General features: G+C 57.8%; 1 protein-coding gene across 6 annotated transcripts in view; it reads left to right on the top strand.

The window, feature by feature from the left end:
- Window positions 1-20326, top strand: part of map7d1a (MAP7 domain containing 1a) — a 407069-nt gene that overhangs the window by 366227 nt on the left and 20516 nt on the right. For all 6 annotated transcript variants that reach the window (XM_072502058.1, XM_072502051.1, XM_072502047.1 and 3 more), the window contains 3 exons: window positions 3936-4071; window positions 5717-5897; window positions 19881-19985. In XM_072502058.1, the coding sequence (XP_072358159.1) occupies window positions 3936-4071; window positions 5717-5897; window positions 19881-19985 (422 nt within the window). The remainder of the gene's footprint in view (window positions 1-3935; window positions 4072-5716; window positions 5898-19880; window positions 19986-20326) is intronic.

The raw sequence follows: 20326 nt of genomic DNA, 5'->3' as shown, positions 1-20326 counted from the left end.
ATCAATGCTTACAAGTTTCATGCCTTTTAAACAATTCTGCTTTGATCTTCCTACAAACAAAGCAAGCTCTCTCTGTTACCTTGTTGCCCACTCAGTTAACCCGACTGTGTCTCTTTGCTGCCTCCTCACAGCTTACAATCCGACCTAGCTCTGTATCATCAGCAAACGTGAATACATTACTCTCTTCATCTAAATTTTTAATATAGATTGTAAATAGCTGAAGTTTCAGCACTGATCCCTGTGACACTCACAAGTCTCAGCTTGCTAACTTCAAAATGCCCCAACTATCCTTATTCTTTGCTTCCTGTCTGTTGGTCAATCCTCCATCCATATATTCCCCAACTCACAACTCCATCAACCCCTCTCTTACACATTAGCCTTTTATGCGGCATCTTATTCAATACTCTTTGGAAATACAACATTATTACATCAACTAGATTTGTTTAATGTACCTACATTCCCAAGAAACTCCAATTAATATGTCAAACACAAATTCCCTTTCGCACAACTAACTCGAGGCTATGATTTTCTAAGTACATTGTTAAGAATTCCTTAAAAATAAATTCCAGCATTTTCCTAACGACTGCTGCAAGACTAACTAGCCCTCTGTCTCTCTCCATCCTTTCTTGAATGCCTGTGTCACGTTTGCTAATTTGTAATCCACAGGGATTATTCCAGAATTTATGGAATTTTTGAAAATTATAGCCAACACATCCATATGGCACTCTCTTTTAGAATCCTGGGATGTAGGCAAACAGGTCCTGGGAATTTGCCAGTTTTTAGTCCCTTGAGGTTCCTAATACTTTTTTTCTGTTGATATTAATTAAGTTTTCTTCCTCATCTGTATTAGCCCCGTGGTTACCATCTCCGAGGCATGTTCTTTGGCAGAGGGGTCTTCTGGCCCCGCCGCTGTAAATGGGATTTCCCATTGAATCCACCCCATGCCACTACGAAACCGCAGCAGGGGAGTGCCATCAACAGGACCAGAAAATCCGATGGCATGAACAGATGGAAATATTTGTTCAATGCCTACTATTTAATCATTCCCGGTGATAATTTCCCCAGCCTCTATCTCTGAGGGACCAACCTTTACTTTAGCAACTCCCTTTAATATACTTGTAAAAATTCTCCCACTTCATTTGTGTATATATATGCATACATATCTCGATGGGTTGAATGCCTTACTTCTGTTTATGTGGTTAGTTTGCCCTGTCCAATTTCCCCCCTTTTTTATCCACATTTTTGTCATACTTTTCTGGCTTGTGACTTGAATCCACAACTTTCTGCCTCAGTGGCATGGTTGCTATCACTGACTACAGCTAGCTCCTGCTGTGGTGGGGTGTGCTTATATGCTCTTCCAGCAGCCACTTTCAAGGCTCCAATCTCTGCTCTCCATTCATAGGATTGCATAGGAGATGCCACACAGAAACATGCCATCCAGTACAGACCAATGTTTGTGCTCCATTCGAGCCTGTTTCACATTTCAGCATCTAAATTTATCCTTCTATCCCACTATTTTCTTCTCCATTCGCTTTTGATTGCCCGTTGTCTGATCTCACCAAGTGTAAGATGGTAGCCAGATTTAACAATCATTGCTGGGCTTCAAAGTCATACTCTGCATGTGGCCTCCTTGGTATATACTAAAGTGCTGCATAAATACAGAAATCATGTAAGAGTGTGCCGATTAGAATCTGGGCACATTGCCACCTGCTGTAGCCTTGACAGGGGTTGGAATCAGACAATAGGTTAGCTCATTAGAGTGGGGTCCAGGGAGGAAGGAAATCCTGCACCCCCACGGCAGCACCCCCATGGAAGCACCACTCTCTCCCCTCCTACCCAAAACACCCAAACACAGCCACAGAAAGACACGCAGTTTTCACAAGCTGTGTCACCTTTTTTTTTGAGGGGGACGGAGGGGGGGTGAGGGGGATGAAGGGGGGGGGGGGTGAGGGGGACGGAGGGGGGTGAGGGGGTCGGAGGAGGGTGAGGGGGACGGAGGGGGGTGAGGGGGTCGGAGGAGGGTGAGGGGGACGGAGGGGGGGCGAGGGGGATGGCGGGGGGACGGAGGGGGGGTGAGGGGGACGGAGGGGGTGAGGGGGACGGAGGGGGGTGAGGGGGATGGAGGGGGCGAAGGGGACGGGGGGCTGGAGGTGGGGTGGAGGGGGATGGAGGTGGGGTGAGGGGGAGGGAGGGGGGTGAGGGGGAGGCAGGGGGGGTGAGGGGGAGGGAGGGGGGATGAGGAGGAGGGAGGGGGAGGGGGGTGAGGAGGAGGGAGAGGGGGTGAGGGGGAGGGATGAGGAGGGGGGTGGGAGGGGGGGAGGGGGTGGGGAGGGGAGGTGGGGTGAGGGAGGTGGGAGGGATGGGGGTGGGAGGGAGGGGGGGGTGAGGGAGGTGGTGGGGGGTGGAGCGGGGGGGGGACCCGACACCCCTCCCCAGATTGTTATTCCACGTCAGACGGACGGATTCCGCTGCTGCCCCAGGGATTTAAATTGGAAATAAACCCAATGCCCCCCCCTTCCCCCCCCCCCCCCCCATCCCCAGTGGAGTGGTGGGGAGGCTCCTCGTCCCAGATATAAATGAATCATTTATTTTAATTTTAAAGGCACGATTTAAAAGGGAGGAAAAATAAAGCAGCGAGAGGCAGATGAATCCTTTTTCTCCGCAGAAGATGGCCGGGGGACACCGAGCCGAGGAGGAGGATGCCGAGGAGAAACAACACAGCCAGGGACATGTTGAAAAACAAACCCTCTCTCTCCTCCTCTGTCCCCCGGGAGAATGGCGGCGATGGGGGTTCTCCTCACCTTTCCGGCGGACCCGGCGACGGTTGCGGCCAGGCTCAGGAGGAGCCAGGCTGTCCAGGCGGGGAGTTTACACCTGACGGGATTCATGCTGCCACCGCCCCGGCTGCCGAGTGATCTGTGTCACCTTTTGTTGCGAGGTCCAAATGCTATCAGGAGTGTCCCTTTTAAGAAGGGTATCTCCAGCTGCAGTAATTGTGGGAAGGCTATATTGGGAGCTACTCCTACCTCCGCACAGTGGTAAAGGCATATATATACCTGTGTTGTTGAATGGGACAACAAAAAATGCAAATTAAGGGTACTCAAAGGGGGCAACAGCTCCATGCAAAATAGATTGACTAACATTTCCCATTGGAGCTTTTTTGTATTGGGATAGTGTCCCTCTAAAATGCCAACAGGAGACCAGGTTTTTCTCTGCCACTAATTAGATAGAATTGTCCATGATGAGGGTACGTGTGAGGCTTTTAGATTCAGCTTCGTTTCAGAAAGTATTGGGACATTGCACAAACCTAGTCTGTTATTGCCCAAAATTCTGTAATCCCATCAGAATAGCTGCCTTCGGCATTAAGGCAGCTGCACGGTAGCATAGTGGTCAGCACAATTGCTTCACAGCTCCAGGGTCCCAGGTTCGATTCCCGGCTTGGGTCACTGTCTGTGCGGAGTCTGCACGTTATCCCCGTGTCTGCGTGGATTTCCTCTGGGGGCTCCGGTTTCCCCTCACAGTCCAAAGATGTGCAGGTTAGGTGGAATGGCCATGCTAAATTGCCCTTAGTGTCCAAAATTGCCCTTAATCTTGGGTGGGGTTATGGGGATAGGGTGGAGGTGTGGGCTTGGGTAGGGTGCTCTTTCCAAGAGCAGGTGCAGACTCGATGGGCCGAATGGCCTCTTTCTGCACTGTAAATTCTATGATTCTATGATTTAATGAGTGTGACCCAAAGGGCAAAACAGAGGTCAATTGGGGTCAGAGGTAAAATCTGGGGTCATGCTGGACCATGGGGCAAAGTGGTTGTGGTTGCCACATTTGCCTATATAGCAAAAGTAACTGCAACCCATACAAAAGAATTGATTGGGTGTAAAACAATTAGGACATCTCACAGACATATGAAGCTTTTTAACGTGAGGGTGTTGTGCATTCAGGTTCACCTGCTAAAACTATAGCAGGCACCACGGACCCAGAGGAGGCAGTGAGAGTCCTCACAGAGAAACGTCGGCTGGCCAGAGAGCAGAGGGACAAGGAAGAGCAGGAGAGAAAGGAACAGGAAGAGAAGAAGAGGTGGGTGTTGGATTTACTGAGTTAGGACAATATCCTTTTACACTTTAGTGTGAGATTAGTGGATTTACACATTGCCGAATGAGGAACACTCTGCCCCCTTCACACTTGGGTTTGGGGTTTAATGGGGAACACTCGGCCCCTTCACAATCTGGGTTTGGGGTTTTATTGGTTAACACACGGCCCCTTCACACTCTGGGTTTAGGGCTGAATGGTGAACACTCTGCCCCCTTCATACTTAGGTTTGAGGTTTTATGGGTTAACACACTGCCCCCTTCACAATCTGGGTTTGGGGTTTTATGGGTTAACACACTTCCCCCTTCACAATCTGGGTTTGGGGTTTTATGGGTTAACACACTGCCCCCTTCGCTCTGGGTTTGGGGGTTAATGGGATAACACACTGCCCCCTTCACAATCTGGGTTTGGGGTTTTATGGGTTAACACACTGCCAACTTCGCTCTGGGTTTGGGGGTTAATGGGATAACACAATGCCCCCTTCACAATCTGGGTTTGGGGTTTTATGGGTTAACACGTCCCCTTCGCTCTGGGTTTGGGGGTTAATGGGATAACACACTGCCCCCTTCACAATCTGGGTTTGGGGTTTTATGGGTTAACACTCTGCCCCCTTCACAATCTGGGTTTGGGGTTTTATGGGTGAACACTCAGCCCTTCACGCTCTGGGTTTGGGGTTTTATGGGTTAACACTCGGCCCCTTCACACTCGGGGTTTGGTGTTTAATGGGTTAACACTCGGCCCCCTTCACAATCTGGGTTTGGGGGTTAATGGGTTAACAAGCTGCCCCCTTCACAATCTGGGTTTCGGGTTTTATGGGTTATCACTCGGACCCTTCACGCTCTGGGTTTGGGAGTTAATGGGTTAACACACTGCCCTCCTTCATGCTCTGGATTTGGGGGTTAATGGGTTTACACACTGCCCTCCTTCATGCTCTGGGTTTCAGGGTTAATGGGCTAACACTGCCCCCCCCCCCCCCCCCGTTCATGCTCTGGGGTTGTGGGGTTAACAAGTTAACACACTACCCTCCTTCATGCTCTGGGTTTGGGAGTTAATGGGTTAACACACTGCCCTCCTTCATGCCCTGGATTTAGGGATTAATGGGTTAACACACTGCCCTCCTTCATGCTCTGGGTTTCAGGGTTAATGGGTTAACACACTGCCCCCCCCCCCCCCCCCGTTCATGCTCTGGGGTTGTGGGGTTAATAAGTTAACACACTACCCTCCTTCATGCTCTGGGTTTGGGGGTTAATGGGTTAACACACTGCCCCCCCCCCCCGTTCATGTTCTGGGTTTGTGGGGTTAATGGGTTAACACATTGCCCCTTCATTTTGAGTCTGGGCGTGTTGGAGAAATGCAGCATCTTTTAGCCCTTGGCCTAGTCTCCTGTTCTGGTTGAAGATGTTGAGTAAAAATAATTTAGCAAACTGTAACTGCCGCACACAGCAAGCCTCAGCTTGTAAATTCCTTTAATAGTGCCCTTCGAGAATCCTGGGACTATTGGGTTACCAGGCTGTTGCATCCTTGGATTTGATTCACGTCCCCTTCTCTCCATCACCTTTGATAGAGCCCTGGGAAAGCAAAATGTAGTCCCCTTCACCTGAAGAACATGAACTATTCGCTCTGTTCCATGTAGGCTGATGAAAGAGGAAATGGCCCGCAGAAAGGCTGAAGAGAAAGCCCAGCGCATGGCCGAAGCTCTTCGACTGGAGGAAGAAAACCAAAGGAAGGAAGAAGAGCAGCAGCTTCAGGAAGAGGAATGTCGGTGGAGAGAAGCTGAAGCAGAGCGAGATGAAATGGAGCGGCTGCAAAAACAGGTTGGGGGCAGCAGTGTGCATTTGGGTTGTTGTAGAGTATCTAAAGACACGTGACACAGAGTCGGCTGTGGGTGAATCAAGCAGCAGTTTATTCAACACAATTATGCCCACGGAAATGCCGTCTCAGAATGCCCTGAGGCCATCTGGCAGCGCACCCCCTCCCTTGGGTTTTCCGGCGGTGTGGGATGGCTTCAATGGGGAATTCCCATTAATAGCGGTGGAAGCAGAAAATCCCGCCACCAGTGAACGGCACACAGTCGCCCAAACACACAGATGGGAGGCCGGAGAATCCCTTCCAGAGTTTCCATCGTGTATTTATACCAACTGTGTGAATGCTCACCAGTAACTTTTATTGCTCTTGTACACCTAGTTTAGTACATCCACAATCACAGATCAATTTACAAAATAGTCATGGAATGATCTGATCCTTAACTCAAACGATGTCCACAGTTCAGTGAATCACAAACTATGGGCGTCATTCTCCGACCCCCCGCCGGGTCGGAGAATGGCCGTTGGCCGCCGTGAATCCCGCCCCCGCCCCCGCCGAAGTCTCCGAAGGGAGAAAAGTCGGCGGGGCGTTAATGGCGCCGCTGCCGCGGAGAATGTCACGGGTCTGCGCAAGGCAGCCGATTTTCGGCCTGCCGATATTCTCCCTTCCGGATGGGCCGAAGTCCCGTCGACGTGATGACCGTTCACGTCGACGTGAATCAAACCTCCTTTTCATCGGCGTGACCCGGTGCTCCAGGCTCACGCCGACCAGCGAGGAGGTGAGTGACGGCCTGGGGGGTTGGCTCTGGGCAGGAAATGGCGTGGCCGCAGACTGATTGCGTGAGGAGAGGTGTGTCTCGGCTTGTGTGTGTGTGTGTGCGGCGGGGGGGGGGGGGGTTAGAGTAGGCTGGGCTCCGGGGGAGTGCCGGGAGGGGGTCCGTGCTGGGGTGGAGGTTGGGGGGGGTCCGTGCCGGGGTGGAGGTTGGGGGTTAGGGAGGGGGTCCGTGCCGGGGTGCAGGTTGGGGGGGGGTCCGTGCTGGGGTGGAGGTTGGGGGTTGGGGAGGGGGTCCGTGCTGGGGTGGAGGTTGGGGAGGGGGTCCGTGCTGGGGTGGAGGTTGGTGGGGGGGTCCGTGCTGGGGTGGAGGTTGGGGGTTGGGGAGGGGGACCGTGCCGGGGTGGAGGTTGGGGGGGGGGGTCCGTGCTGGGGTGGAGGTTGGGGAGGGGGTCCGTGCTGGGGTGGAGGTTGGGGGGGGTCCGTGCCGGGGTGGAGGTTGGGGGTTGGGGGGGGTCCGTGCTAGGTTGGGGGTTGGGGAGGGGGTCCGTGCCGGAGTGGAGGTTGGGGGGGGGTCCGTGCTGTGGTGGAGGTTGGGGGTTGGGGAGGGGGTCCGTGCCGGGGTGGAGGTTGGGGAGGGGGTCCGTGCTGGGGTGGAGGTTGGGGGGGGGTCCGTGCTGGGGTGGAGGTTGGGGGTTGGGGAGGGGGTCCGTGCTGGGGTGGAGGTTGGGGGGGGGGTCCGTGCTGGGGTGGAGGTTGGGGGGGGGGGTCCGTGCTGGGGTGGAGGTTGGGGGTTGGGGAGGGGGTCCGTGCCGGGGTGGAGGTTGGGGGGGGGGTCCGTGCTGGGGTGGAGGTTGGGGGGGTCCGTGCTGGGGTGGAGGTTGGGTTTGGGGGGGGGTCCGTGCTGGGGTGGAGGTTGGGGGTTGGGGAGGGGGTCCGTACCGGGGTGGAGGTTGGGGGGGGGGTCCGTGCTGGGGTGGAGGTTGGGGGTTGGGGAGGGGGTCCGTGCTGGGGTGGAGGTTGGGGAGGGGGTCCGTGCTGGGGTGGAGGTTGGGGAGGGGGTCCGTGCTGGGGTGGAGGTTGGGGGGGGGTCCGTGCTGGGGTGGAGGTTGGGGGTTGGGGAGGGGGTCCGTGCCGGGGTGGAGGTTGGGGGGGGGGGTCCGTGCTGGGGTGGGGGTTGGGGGGGGTCCGTGCTGGTGTGGAGGCTGGGGAGGGGGTCCGTGCCAGGGTGGAGGTTGGGGGGGGTCCGTGCTGGGGTGGAGGTTGGGAGTTGGGGAGGGGGTCCGTGCCGGGGTGGAGGTTGGGGGGGGGTCCGTGCTGGGGTGGAGGTTGGGGGTTGGGGAGGGGGTCCGTGCTGGGGTGGAGGTTGGGGAGGGGGTCCGTGCCGGGGTGGAGGTTGGGGGTTGGGGGGCGTCCGTGCTGGGGTGGAGGTTGGGGAGGGGGTCCGTGCCGGGGTGGGTGATGGGAGGGCAAATGAGTTGGTCCACCTGGCCAGGTGCCAGCCTCCAACAGTTGGACCCATGCGGTCCATGCCACCTGGCTGGGGGGAGGAGGGGATATGGGCAGTGATGACATGTCGTTGTTCCCCTCCCCCCCACCAGGCCGTCATGTTTTCAGACCATCCAGCGATGTTGGCCGCCGTGGTGGCAGCCGCTCATGTCTATGTTGCCCTGGATGAGGAGGAGGAGGAGGAGGAGGAGGAGGAGCGTGCCAGAGAGGCGGCGCAGGCTGCCACAGAGGGGCAGGCGGCAGCCGCCCAGGCTGGAGGGACACCTGACCGACAGGACGAGGAGGGGGAGGAGGACGTCGCGGCCCCACGGCAACGGAGGCACCCGAGGGCGCCCCGTGTGTACCGGCCCCGGCAGTCAGACCAGGACCTCACGGACCGGGAATGCAGGAGGAGACTCCGGATGAGCCGGGAAACCGTGGCACACATCTGCCACCTGCTGGCATACCTGTCACCGCGTGGCACTGGCGGGGGACACCCTCTCCCCGTGTCCGTCAAGGTTACGGTGGCCCTGAACTTTTATGCAACGGGGTCATTCCAGGCACCGAGTGGGGACCTGTCCGGCATATCGCAGACATCGGTGCATCGGTGCATCCGGGCAGTGACAGATGCCCTTTATGCCATGGCGCACCGCTACATCCGCTTCCCCGTGGACCGGGCCAGCCAAGATGCCCGGGCCGTGGGCTTCTCTGCCGTTGCCGGGTTCCCCATGGTCCAGGGCGCGATCGATGGGATGCACGTCGCCGTGCGGCCACCTGCAGAGAACAGGGCCGTGTTCACTAATAGGAAGGGGACCTATTCAATGAACGTACAGGTAGTCTGCGACCACCGCATGATGATCCTGCACGTCTGCGCCCGTCACCCAGGCAGTGTACACGACTCATTCGTGTTGTCGCGGTCATCCATCCCCGGCATGTACGAGGGATGCCATCCCCAGCTGAGGGGCTGGTTGCTGGGCGACAGGGGCTACCCATTGCGATCGTGGCTGATGACGCCTATACGGAGGTGCTTTGGCGTGCAAAGATGCGTTTCAGGTGCCTGGACCTCTCTGGGGGCGCCCTCCAGTATCGGTCAGATAGGGTCGGCCGCATCATTGTGGTGTGCTGCGTCCTGCACAACATTGCCCAGCAGAGGGGCGATGTGCCGCAGGCAGAGGAGGGCGGAGTGGAGGAGCAGCAGGAAGAGGCCCAGTCCTCCCCAGATGAGGGGGATGGGGGCAATGGTCAGGGCAGACGGGGTAGACACAGGCGGGTGGCTGTCCACCGTTACCGGCTGGCCCAGCGGGCACGGGACAGACTGATAGACGCCCGCTTCACTGACTAGATGGGCGTGGGAATCGGGTAGTATGGCCACAGACCGCACACCATGACAACAGCCGACCACCCACACCCCCCACCCATCCACCCACCCAGCACCCTCACCCCCCTCCCCAACCCCACACACCCCTCCCGCATGCACACCACCCCCCCCCTCCAATTGCCGATCCACCGGCGGCACAACGGGCCGGGCTCACCCAGTTGCAGGTGGACGCGTGTCTATCGCAGGCCATGGAGGATGATGACAACCCGCCTCCGATGAGCTCCTGGCTCTACATCGTTGGACTATGTCTGACCCATGGCCACAGTACCACCATCCACCCGGACCATCCCTGCATGCGGCTGTGACACTGCAGCGCACGGTCCTGTCCTCTGCCCGGGGGATGTTGATGGCGGCCCAGGGGGAAGGGGGCAGACTCACCTGGGGCTGAGGTAAGACCAGCCGTCACACACACACTTGCGCTCAACGTACATGACACGCCCGCACACTTTGGACAGAGCACAAAGGCAGCTTTGGTAGGTGTAGCTTTGACTTTAATAACCAAAGGAGTTCATGCACGTGCCCTAGCCCCTAAAACTCATCTGTGCCCTGCACCCGTGCCAACTTACTCAGTGTCTAATTGTTTGGCCTTACGGGCCCTTTGACTACGTCTACGTGGTTCCCCAGACGGTACAGCAGAACTGGAGGTGGACTCCTGTGATTCCTGCCCTCTGACACTGGATCCCTTTGGCGGCCGTTTCCTGGGGAATCCTGGCCTAGATGGGCCAGGCTGCGGCCCACCCGATGCACCTGGGACGGAAGGGGGGGAGTCCGAGGTGTCGCGGTGTACCGGGACCTCCCCCTACAGAGGGAGCCGGGACGGACCACACCACCTCCTCCTCCCTCGGGGTGCCCGATGGCCCCCAGGCCTCTACATGGGTGGGGGATGCGAACGGACTGGCCATCCGACGCGCCCCCGACATCTGGCGCTGCCAGTCCTGGAGGCCCGTGCTGGTATCGACAGGGGTCTGCAGGTTTGCAGCCATGGAGCCCAGGGGGTTGTCGAACCCTGTCTGTGACAGTGCGACGCCGGCTCGCACATGGCCACTGGCGCCGATGCCCTCAGCAATGGCCTGCTGAGACTGGGCCATGGCCTGCAGAGACTGGGCCATGGCCTGCAGAGACTGGGCTATGGCCTGCTGAGACTGGGCTATGGCCTGCTGAGACTGGGCCATGGCCTGCTGAGACTGGGCCATGGCCTGCTGAGACTGGGCTATGGCGTTGAGCGCCTCTGCCATCTGGCACTGGCACTGGCTCATGGCCTCCTGTGAGAGGGCAGCCATTTCCTGGGCCACAGACGCCGCCTGCACGGAAGGCCCCAGGCCTCGCAAACCATTCCCCATGTCTGACACCGTCGCACCCATTGCCTCCACCGCGGACGCCACCCGTGCGGTGTCAGCCTGGGTGGCACGCATGACCGGGACCACTCCCAGCTCCTGGACGCGGGTGGACTTCTCCACCTGCGACCGCAGCCGCCACAAGCCACCCGTCACCCTATTCGCTCGTCTCCGTGTCGGTGGTTGCATCGGATCTATGTGTGGGTGTGGTAACTGCAGGAACCCGGGATCCATCTGGGCGGCAGATGTTCGCTTGGCCTGGGCTGCCCTCCGACCGCCCGGTCCCTCTGCTGCTCCTACCTCCACCTGCTGTACCGGGACGGCTGTGTTGTGCGCACCAGTGAGTGTACCAGACGCCTCATCACTAAAGTGCCCAACCGTGGTGAGTGTTTCTGCGATGGTGGAGGGTGTTGGTGACAGCAGTGGCGTTGTGTCGTGCTCTTCGTCCCACTCTGAGTCCATGGCACTTTGGGGTGGGGGTTCGTCTCCACCCATCCACTCTGAGTCACTGTCCGGTATTTCGTCTTCCCGGGTAGGGGTGTCCTGGGTAGTGCTGTCCCGGGTAGTGCTGTCCCGGGTAGTGCTGTCCCGGGTAGTGCTGTCCCAGGTAGTGCTGTCCCGGGTAGGGGTGTCCTGGGTAGTGGTGTCCCGGGTAGGGGTGTCCTGGGTAGTGGTGTCCCGGGTAGGGGTGTCCTGGGTAGTGGTGTCCTGGGTAGTGGTGTCCTGGCTCGGATGTGACGGGGGCCTGTGGCTGCCCCCCTCATCGCTGGGTGGTCGCTCCCGCACGTGACGGGGGTGTCGTCTCCCTGTTGCTCCAGGTCTCTCCGTCTCCCGTGGTGTGCGAGGGGCATCCTGCGGGCGTCGCATGCTGGAGGGTCCGGGTCTCTCCGTCTCCCGTGGTCTCCGAGGGGCATCCTGCGGGCGTCGCATGCTGGAGGGTCCGGGTCTCTCCGTCTCCCGTGGTGTGCGAGGGGCATCCTGCGGGCGTCGCATGCTGGAGGGTCCGGGTCTCTCCGTCTCCCGTGGTCTCCGAGGGGCATCCTGCGGGCGTCGCATGCTGGAGGGTCCGGGTCTCTCCGTCTCCCGTGGTCTCCGAGGGGCATCCTGCGGGCTTCGCATGATGGAGGGTGCGGGTCTCTCCGTCTCCCGTGGTCTCCGAGGGGCATCCTGCGGGCGGTGTGCATCTGTGGGGATGGGTGCCTGGACGTTTGGTCCTGCGATACACAATGAAGCATGCATGGTTAGACATCAGGCAGTGATCAGGTGATACGGGGGAGGGGGATATAGGGGAGGGGGGATATGGGGACGGGCTGTTGGTGGCTCACTTGCTCGTGGGGCCCCGACCTCTGCATCAGCAACCTCCCGGTCCTCAGGTCCGCCAGCCAGTTCCAGGGCCCTTTCCTCGTGTACGGTCAGTGGCCTCTCATCAGCGGGCCCTCCTCCAGTCCTCACATGCTCCCTATTGTTGTGTGCGCGCTTCTCCTGTGGCGGGGGGGGGGGGGGTGGCAGGGGTAAAAGGCAACAGTGTTAGGCAGGTAGATGAATGCACGCCATCGGTTGCGCGTGCATTGCAGAGGTTAAGGTTAGGGCTGGATTCACTTGGGGATATGGGGGAGGGGGGATATGGGGGAGGGGGGTATGGGGGAGGGGGGATATGGGGGAGGGGGGATATGGGGAGGGGGATATGGGGGAGGGGGGTATGGGGGAGGGGGGATATGGGGAGGGGGGTATGGGGGAGGGGGGATATGGGGGAGGGGGGATATGGGGAGGGGGGGATATGGGGGAGGCTCACCCTGCCTGCTCTGACGAGGTCGTTCACCTTCTTGTGGCACTGGGTGCCTGTCCGTGGTGTTAGGGCCACAGCGGTGACGGCCTCTGCCATTTCCCTCCACAGACGCCGGCTGTGGCGTGGGGCAACTCTGCGGCCGTGCCCGGGATACAGGGCATCCCTCCTCTGCTCCACCGCGTCCAGGAGCACCTCCACATCGCGTGACTCGAACCTCGGGGCTGAGCGACGGCTAGCCATCCAGTCGGGTGTTGCGGTCGGGTGTTGCGGTCGGGTGGGGGGGAGCTGCGCGGCATTATGAGCCGTCACGCCGTGCGGCGCATATGACACTGCACGGCGTGAACCATTGCGCAAGCGCGGATCCCGTCACGTCGCTGCTAGCCCATTTCGGGCCGGAGACTATCGGCCCATTTTTATGACGTGACGCAAGTGGGATTTGCGCCGTTTTTTGCGCCGATCGGCGGACTTTCCGCCGATAACGGAGAATTTCGCCCTATGTCTTATCTATTCTAACAATTTACTACATTGCCCAATCATCTTAGCCTTGTCATGAAGGTCACATTCCTTAGCTTATCATGGGCTGATCCATAGTTCGGTCGACAATTTCCTGGCCGGATCCAAAGGTCACACATTTCTTACTGCGTCCACTTAGTGTTTTTTTTTTACTGCAAACATTGTTGGCTTAAACCAGCATTTCAACAATCCCATGGTACACTGCTTCAGGATAAAACAGAACTGCAAATCCTTGGGCGGGATTCTCCACTCCTGAAGTGCCCACACCGTCGTGAACGCCGTCAAGGTTCACGACGCGGCCCCGATCCCGACCGATTCAGGCCCCGACAATGGGCTAGGATCGGGGCCGCGTCATCTACACACGCCAGGCCTTGTCGCCGCTCAAAGGCGGCGCCGCATAGATGACGCAGCCGGCGCTGCATAACTGGCGTCACCCGCACATGCGTGGTTGCCATCCTCTCTGAGTCCGCCCCGCAAGAAGATGGCGAACCGATCGCGGGCCATCCCACATTTCAGGTACCCCCCGGTGCAGGATCCCCCCTCGCCCACCCGCAGGCCGCCCCCCCATGCCGCCTCATCCCCCTCCATCACCCACTTAAGCACCATTGCCATGTTGGCGGCCCAATAATACCCACAGAGGTTAGGCAGCGCCAACCCCCCCCCCCCCCCCCCCCCCCCATCCCTGAACCACTCCAGGAACACCCTCCTCACCCTCGGGGTCTTATGCCCCATACAAACTCCATAACGCTCCTGTTAACCCGCCTGAAGAAGGCCCTAGGGATCAGGATGGGGAGGCATTGAAACAGGAACAAAAACCTCGGGAGCACCGTCATTTTAACTGACTGCACTCTACCCGCCAGGGAGAGTGGCAGCACGTCCCACCTCTTAAACTCCTCCTCCATCTGCTCCACCAGCCTCGTGAAGTTAAGCTTATGCAGGGCCCCCCAGCTCCTAGCCACCTGGACCCCCAGGTACCCGAAACTCCTCTCCGCCCTTTTTAACGGGAGCTCACCAATCCCCCTCTCCTGGTCCCCCGGGTGCACTATGAACAACTCGCTCTTCCCCATATTAAGCTTGTACCGGGAGAAATCTCAAAACTCCCTAAGGATCCTCATTACCTCCGGCAATCCCACCACCGGGTCCGCCACATATAGCAGCAAATCATCCGCATAGAGCGACACCCGATGCTCCTCCCCACACCGCACCTGCCCCCTCCAGTTCCTCGACTCCCTCAACGCCATGGCCAGGGGTTCAATCGCCAGTGCAAAGAGCACGGGGGACATGGGACACCCCTGCCTCGTCCCCCGGTGTAGCCGGAAATACTCTGACCTTCTTCTGTTCATGGCCACACTCGCCACGGGGGCCTCATATAGCAGCCTCACCCACCTGACGAACCCCATCCCCGAACCCGAACCTTTCCAACACCTCCCACAGGTACCCCCACTCCACCCTTTCAAAGGCCTTCTCCGCATCCATCGCCGCCACTATCTCCGCCTTCCCTTCCATCGCCGGCATCATTATAACATTCAACTGCCTCCCTTTCACGAACCCCGTCTGATCCTCGTGTATGACCTGCGGCACACAGTCCTCTATCCTCATGGCCAAACTCTTTGCCAGCAACTTTACATCTATATTTAAGAGTGAGATCGACCTATATGACCCCCACTGTAGGGGATCCTTGTCCCGCTTCAGGATCAGGGAAATCAGCGCTCTAGACATCGTCGGGGGCAGAGCTCCCCCTTCCCTTGCCTCGTTAAAGGTCCTTACCAACAGCGGGCCCAGCAGGTCCGCATACTTCTTATAAAATTCAACCGGGAACCCATCCGGCCCCGGTGCCTTCCTCGCCTGCATGTTCCCTATCCCTTTGACCAACTCCTCAAACCCAACCTGCACCCCCAACCCCGCCACCTGCCCCTCCTCCACCCTCGGAAACCCCAGCCGGTCCAGGAAGCGACCTATCCCTCCCTCTTCCAGTGGGGGCTCAGACCGGTACAGTTCCTCGTAGATGTCCCTGAAGATCCCGTTATTACCCACAGTGCTTCGCACCGTGTTCCCTCCTCCATCCCTAACTCCCCCGATCTCTCTCGCTGCCTCTCGCTCCCGAAGCTGGTGCGCCAGCATCCGGCTCGCCTTTTCTCCGTATTCATATACCGCCCCCTGCGCCTTCCTCCACTGCGCCTCCGCCTTCCTTGTGGTCAACAAATCGAACTCAGCCTGGAGGCTACGCTTCTCCCTCAGCAATCCCTCCTCCGGGGCCTCTGCGTACCTCCTATCCACCCTCACCATCTCCCCCACCAACCTCTACCTGTCTCTACTCTCCCCCCTCTCCTTGTGTGCCCTAATGGAGATCAGCTCTCCTCTGACCACCGCCTTCAGCGCCGCCCAGACCACCCCTACTTGGATCTCCCCATTGTCATTAGCCTCCAGGAACCTCTCTTTACACTTCCGGACCCGCCCGCTCACCTCGTCCGCCAGCAACCCCACTTCTAGGCGCCACAGCGAGCGCTGGTCCCCCTCCTCCCCCAACTCGAGGTCCACCCATTGCGGAGCATGATCAGAAATGTCTATCGCCGAGTACTCCGTATCCTCCACCCTCGGAATCAGCGCCCTGCTCATGACAAAAAAGTCAATCCGGGAGTAGGCATTGTGAACATGGGAGAAGAAAGAAAATTCCCTGGCCCCCGGCCTCGCAAACCTCCACGGATCCACCCCTCTCATCTGGTCCATGAACCCCCTCAGCACCTTGGCCTCCGCCGGCCTCCTGCCCGTCCTAGACCTAGAGCGAGCCAATGCCGGGTCCAGCACCCTGTTGAAATCCCCCCCCCATTATCAGGCCCCCTGTCTCCAGGTCCGGAATCTGGCCCAGCATACGCCGCATGAAGCCCGCATCATCCCAGTTTGGGGCGTATACATTGACCAACACCACCCGCTCCCCCTGCAGCGTGCCACTGACCATCACATACCTACCGCCATTGTCTGCCACAATGCTCGACGCCTCGAACGACACTCTCTTCCCCACCAAGTTCGCCACCCCACGATTTTTTGCATCCAAACCTGAATGAAACACCTGCCGTACCCACCCCTTTCTCAACTTACCTGATACGCCACCCTCGGGTGTGTCTCCTGAAGCATGGCCACATCCGCCTTCAGCCCCTTCAGGTGCGCGAACACCCGGGCCCGCTTGACCGGCCCATTCAGTCCCCTTACATTCCAGGTTATCAGCCGGGTCAGGGGGCTACTCACCCCTCTCCCACGCCAACTAGCCATATCCCTTCCTATGCCAGCCACGTGCCCGCGCCCCCCCGGCACGGCCCGTTTCCCATAGCGGCAGACCCACGCCCTGACCTCCTCTACCAACTCCAGCTCCCCCTTGGCCATTCCAGCAGCAACCCGGTCCCCCCCCCTCCAGCTAGGTCCCCCCCCCCTAGCTGCATTGCTCCCCCCATTGCACTCCCGTAAGTCAGCTGACTCCTGCTGACCCCGGCGACTCCCGCCGCTCCAAAGAACCCCCCCCCCAGTGTGGAACTTCCCCTCCCCCCTGTCCACCAGCGGGATCTCGTCCATTCCACTCCCAGCGCGGGAGAGAAAGCCCGCGCTTCCCAGCTCCGGCCCCGCCCCTTCAGCCCAGAACACGGGAAAAAAAGCCCGTGCTTTCCACTCGCCCGGCCCGGCCTCCCCTGGCTCAGCTCCCTTTCCAGGCCCAGTCCCACTACCTCCAACACAGGCCTCCCCCCCCCCCCCCCCCATCCCCCGCGGGGCCCCATCTCCCCCACCGACCATCAACCCACCAAGCAGTTTACCTACCCCCTCCACGAGCCCGCCCGGCGGACCTAATTAAAACAATGCCCAATCAACCCCCAAAAAACAAAGAACCCCCCCTCGAAACACAACCCAACAATCCCCAACCATCCCTCCACCGCGACCCCTCATCCCCGACCCTTAGTCTGAGTACAGTTTTCCGGCCTGAATAAAGGCCAACATCTCCTGTTGGGGACTCAAAATAGTGGTGTTGATCCTTATAGGTGACCCACAGACGCGCCGGCTGCAGTATACCGAACTTCACCCCCTTCCTGTGCAGCACTGCCTTCGCCCGGTTGTAACCGGCCCTCTTCTTCGCCACCTCCGCACTCCAATCCTGGTAGATCCGGACCTCCGCGTTCTCCCACCTACTGCTCCGCTCCTTCTTGGCCCACCTTAACACACACTCTCGATCAGTAAACCGGTGGAACTGCATCAGCACCACCCGCGGCGGCTCGCTGGGCTTGGGCCTCCTCGCCAGCACTCGGTGGGCCCCCTCTAGCTCCAAGGGCCCCTGAAAGGCCCCCACTCCCATCAGCGAGTTCAGCATGGTGACCACGTAGGCCCCCACGTCCGACCCCTCCAGCCCCTCCAGGAGACCCAGGATCCTCAGGTTTTTCCGCCTCGACCGGTTCTCCATCTCCTTGAACCTCACCTGCCATTTCTTGTGGAGCGCCTCGTGCACTTCCACCTTCACCGCCTGGCACAGGATCTCGTCCTCATTCTCCGAGACCTTGGCCGGAACTCCCGGATCGCCGCCCCTTGGACCGTCTGGGCTTCCAGCAGCTTATCGATTGAAGCCTTCATTGGCTCCAACAGCTCTGCTTTCAGTTCCTTAAAACAGCGCTGGAGAAGCTCCTGCTGCTCTTGCGCCCACTGCCTCCACGCTGCCTGGTCTCCGCCCGCCACCATCTTGGTCCTCCTCCCTCGCACCTTTCTTTGCTTCAATGCCACTTTTTTAATCGCCCCACTCCTGGTCCAATCCATACACTATCGGGGGAATGTTGCTGTCCCCTTCCCACACCGGGAAACGTCGAACAAGCGCCGTTACGGGCCCTAAAAAGAGCCCAAAAGTCAGCTTTTAGCAGGAGCTGCCAAACGTGCGACTTAGCTCCGCGTAGCCGCAACCAGAAGTGTCTCACCAAATTTCTATACAACCCTGAGACCCAAATAAGTGATACTATCTGGAACACAGTTAGAAGTCTTACAACACCAGGTTAAAGTCCAACAGGTTTGTTTCAAATCACTAGCTTTCGGAGCACAGCTCCTTCCTCAGGTTAATTCACCTGAGGAAGGAGCAGTGCTCCGAAAGCTAGTGATTTGAAACAAGCCTGTTGGACTTTAACCTGGTGTTGTAAAACTTCTTACTGTGCTCACCCCAGTCCAACGCTGGCATCTCCACATCATATCTGGAATATGACTGAGAAGATGGAGCATTGAGATAAAGTGCAATGACTCCCTGATGACTCAGGTCTTTGAAGCTTAAATACAGGATGAGCTACCGGTTACTCTTGCCTTGGCCAGTTTTATTGTCCCTGAAGGTACTGACTATTGCAGTACGTGTTCAGCAAACACTGCCCACTTTCTGCAACATCGGCCAATTAGTCATTCGTGCGTGAGTCCAAAAACAGAGTGTTAAACCTGGTTAGACGGTGGTTGGAGCTACACTCGATCAATCACAATGATCACAATATTTACAGGGAGGGAGTGGGGGAGATTACATATTACATAGAACATACAGTGCAGAAGGAGGCCATTCGGCCCATCGAGTCTGCACCGACCCACATTAATCCCTCACTTCCACCTTTTCCCCGCAACCCAATAACCCCTCCCAACCCTTATGGACACTACGGGTAATTTAGCATGGCCAATCCACCTAACCTGCACGTCTTTGGACTGTGGGAGGAAACCGGAGCACCCGGAGAAAACCCACGCACACACGGGGAGAACGTGCAAACTCCACACAGACAGTGACCCAGCGGGGAATCGAACCTGGGGCCCTGGCGCTGTGAAGCCACAGTGCTAATCACTTGTGCTACCGTGCTGCCGGACGTTGATTGGGAAAAGATGGGGGAGTGGGGAGGTGGTGGGCAGAGTGGGGAGGGGGCTGTTGGGAAATCCAAGAATGTGGAGGGATACCATTTCCCAGGCTTCTGGAGCACCAAATCCTGATGTAGAACGTCTCGGGACAAAATGTTTATGAGGATCCTCACCAACCAGGATAAGTTGCGTTTTTGCGCTGGGGCCGGGGAAGGTGTTTGTGTGTGTGTGTGTGTGTGTGTGTGACGGCTGGTGGTACTGGTAATGAACAGAGGAAGGGAGACTGGGAGAGGTCACAGGACAGCTCTCCATCATAGGGCTCAATCGTCAGGGTTGGTGGCTGATCAGAACAGAAGAGTTGTTGGAGGGACTGGGCGGAAGCTCTCGTGCTACTTTGCGATCAGGTGCAACACTGTGAGAAAACACCAAGCTACAGCTCAAGCCGCTCCTGGCTTCATTTAACTGCTGGGTTTCTTGGATTCTGAGACACTCAGCCAGCCAGTATTCAATCAAAATCGTGCCCCCCAGCTGTGTGTGGGAGTCTAATTATAATATTCTGATGAGTCGTCCCTCCCCTCGAGCAGGACAGCGAGCAGGCCGACCATTTACCACTGCCAAAATGGCAGCAAGTGATGGTTCAGAGTTGTGTCACCCTACCTGACTATCATCACCTTCTTCTCTATATTAATCAAAACCTTACCAAGCAGTGCCTTCACCGGTTGGGAGATAGAGTTCTAATGGTGCTAGAGCCACTGAGATGGGGCCCCCAAGACCAGGGTGGGGTGATTACAGGGTTCGCCTGCAATTGCGAGGAATCATCAGAGCACCGGTAAAATACAACAATTTCTCTCAATGGAAATAACATCACTGGTGGTTCTTCCCACAGAGAGAAGAGGCAGAGGCTCGAGCCCGTGAGGAGGCAGAGAAACAGCGACTAGAACGAGAAAGACACTTCCAGAAGGAAGAGCAGGAGAGGTCAGAGAGAAAGAAGGTAACTCTTATCCATGAGCGTGGTACCTATGGCAACTAACTGCTTCATTATGTTTGCCATCACTTCTTCAACCAAATGGATGTTTCAACCAGTTAAATGTTGAAACAAGTGCCCCCTTCTTAAACAGGCACCTTTAATAAACTATACCAAAAGAAACCTTAAAAGGAAATTTAATAAATCAACTTAAAATGGCATTTCCAGAAGTGAGGATGCGCTCCAGCTCCCCTGCTCATTGTCCTTTCCCCCCATACCCTGTCACCCAATGCCGTGTGATTGCAGAAGGCCTCGAATGTCCCAGCAAACACTGTGCTCCCTGCTCCAAGGACAACCAGTGCAACCAT

Source organism: Scyliorhinus torazame, chromosome 1 (assembly GCF_047496885.1).
Source record: "Scyliorhinus torazame isolate Kashiwa2021f chromosome 1, sScyTor2.1, whole genome shotgun sequence".
Classification (NCBI taxonomy): Eukaryota; Metazoa; Chordata; class Chondrichthyes; order Carcharhiniformes; family Scyliorhinidae; genus Scyliorhinus; species Scyliorhinus torazame.
The sequence above is the reverse complement of the archived record's forward strand: the minus strand, read 5'-3'. Positions and strand labels throughout refer to the sequence as shown.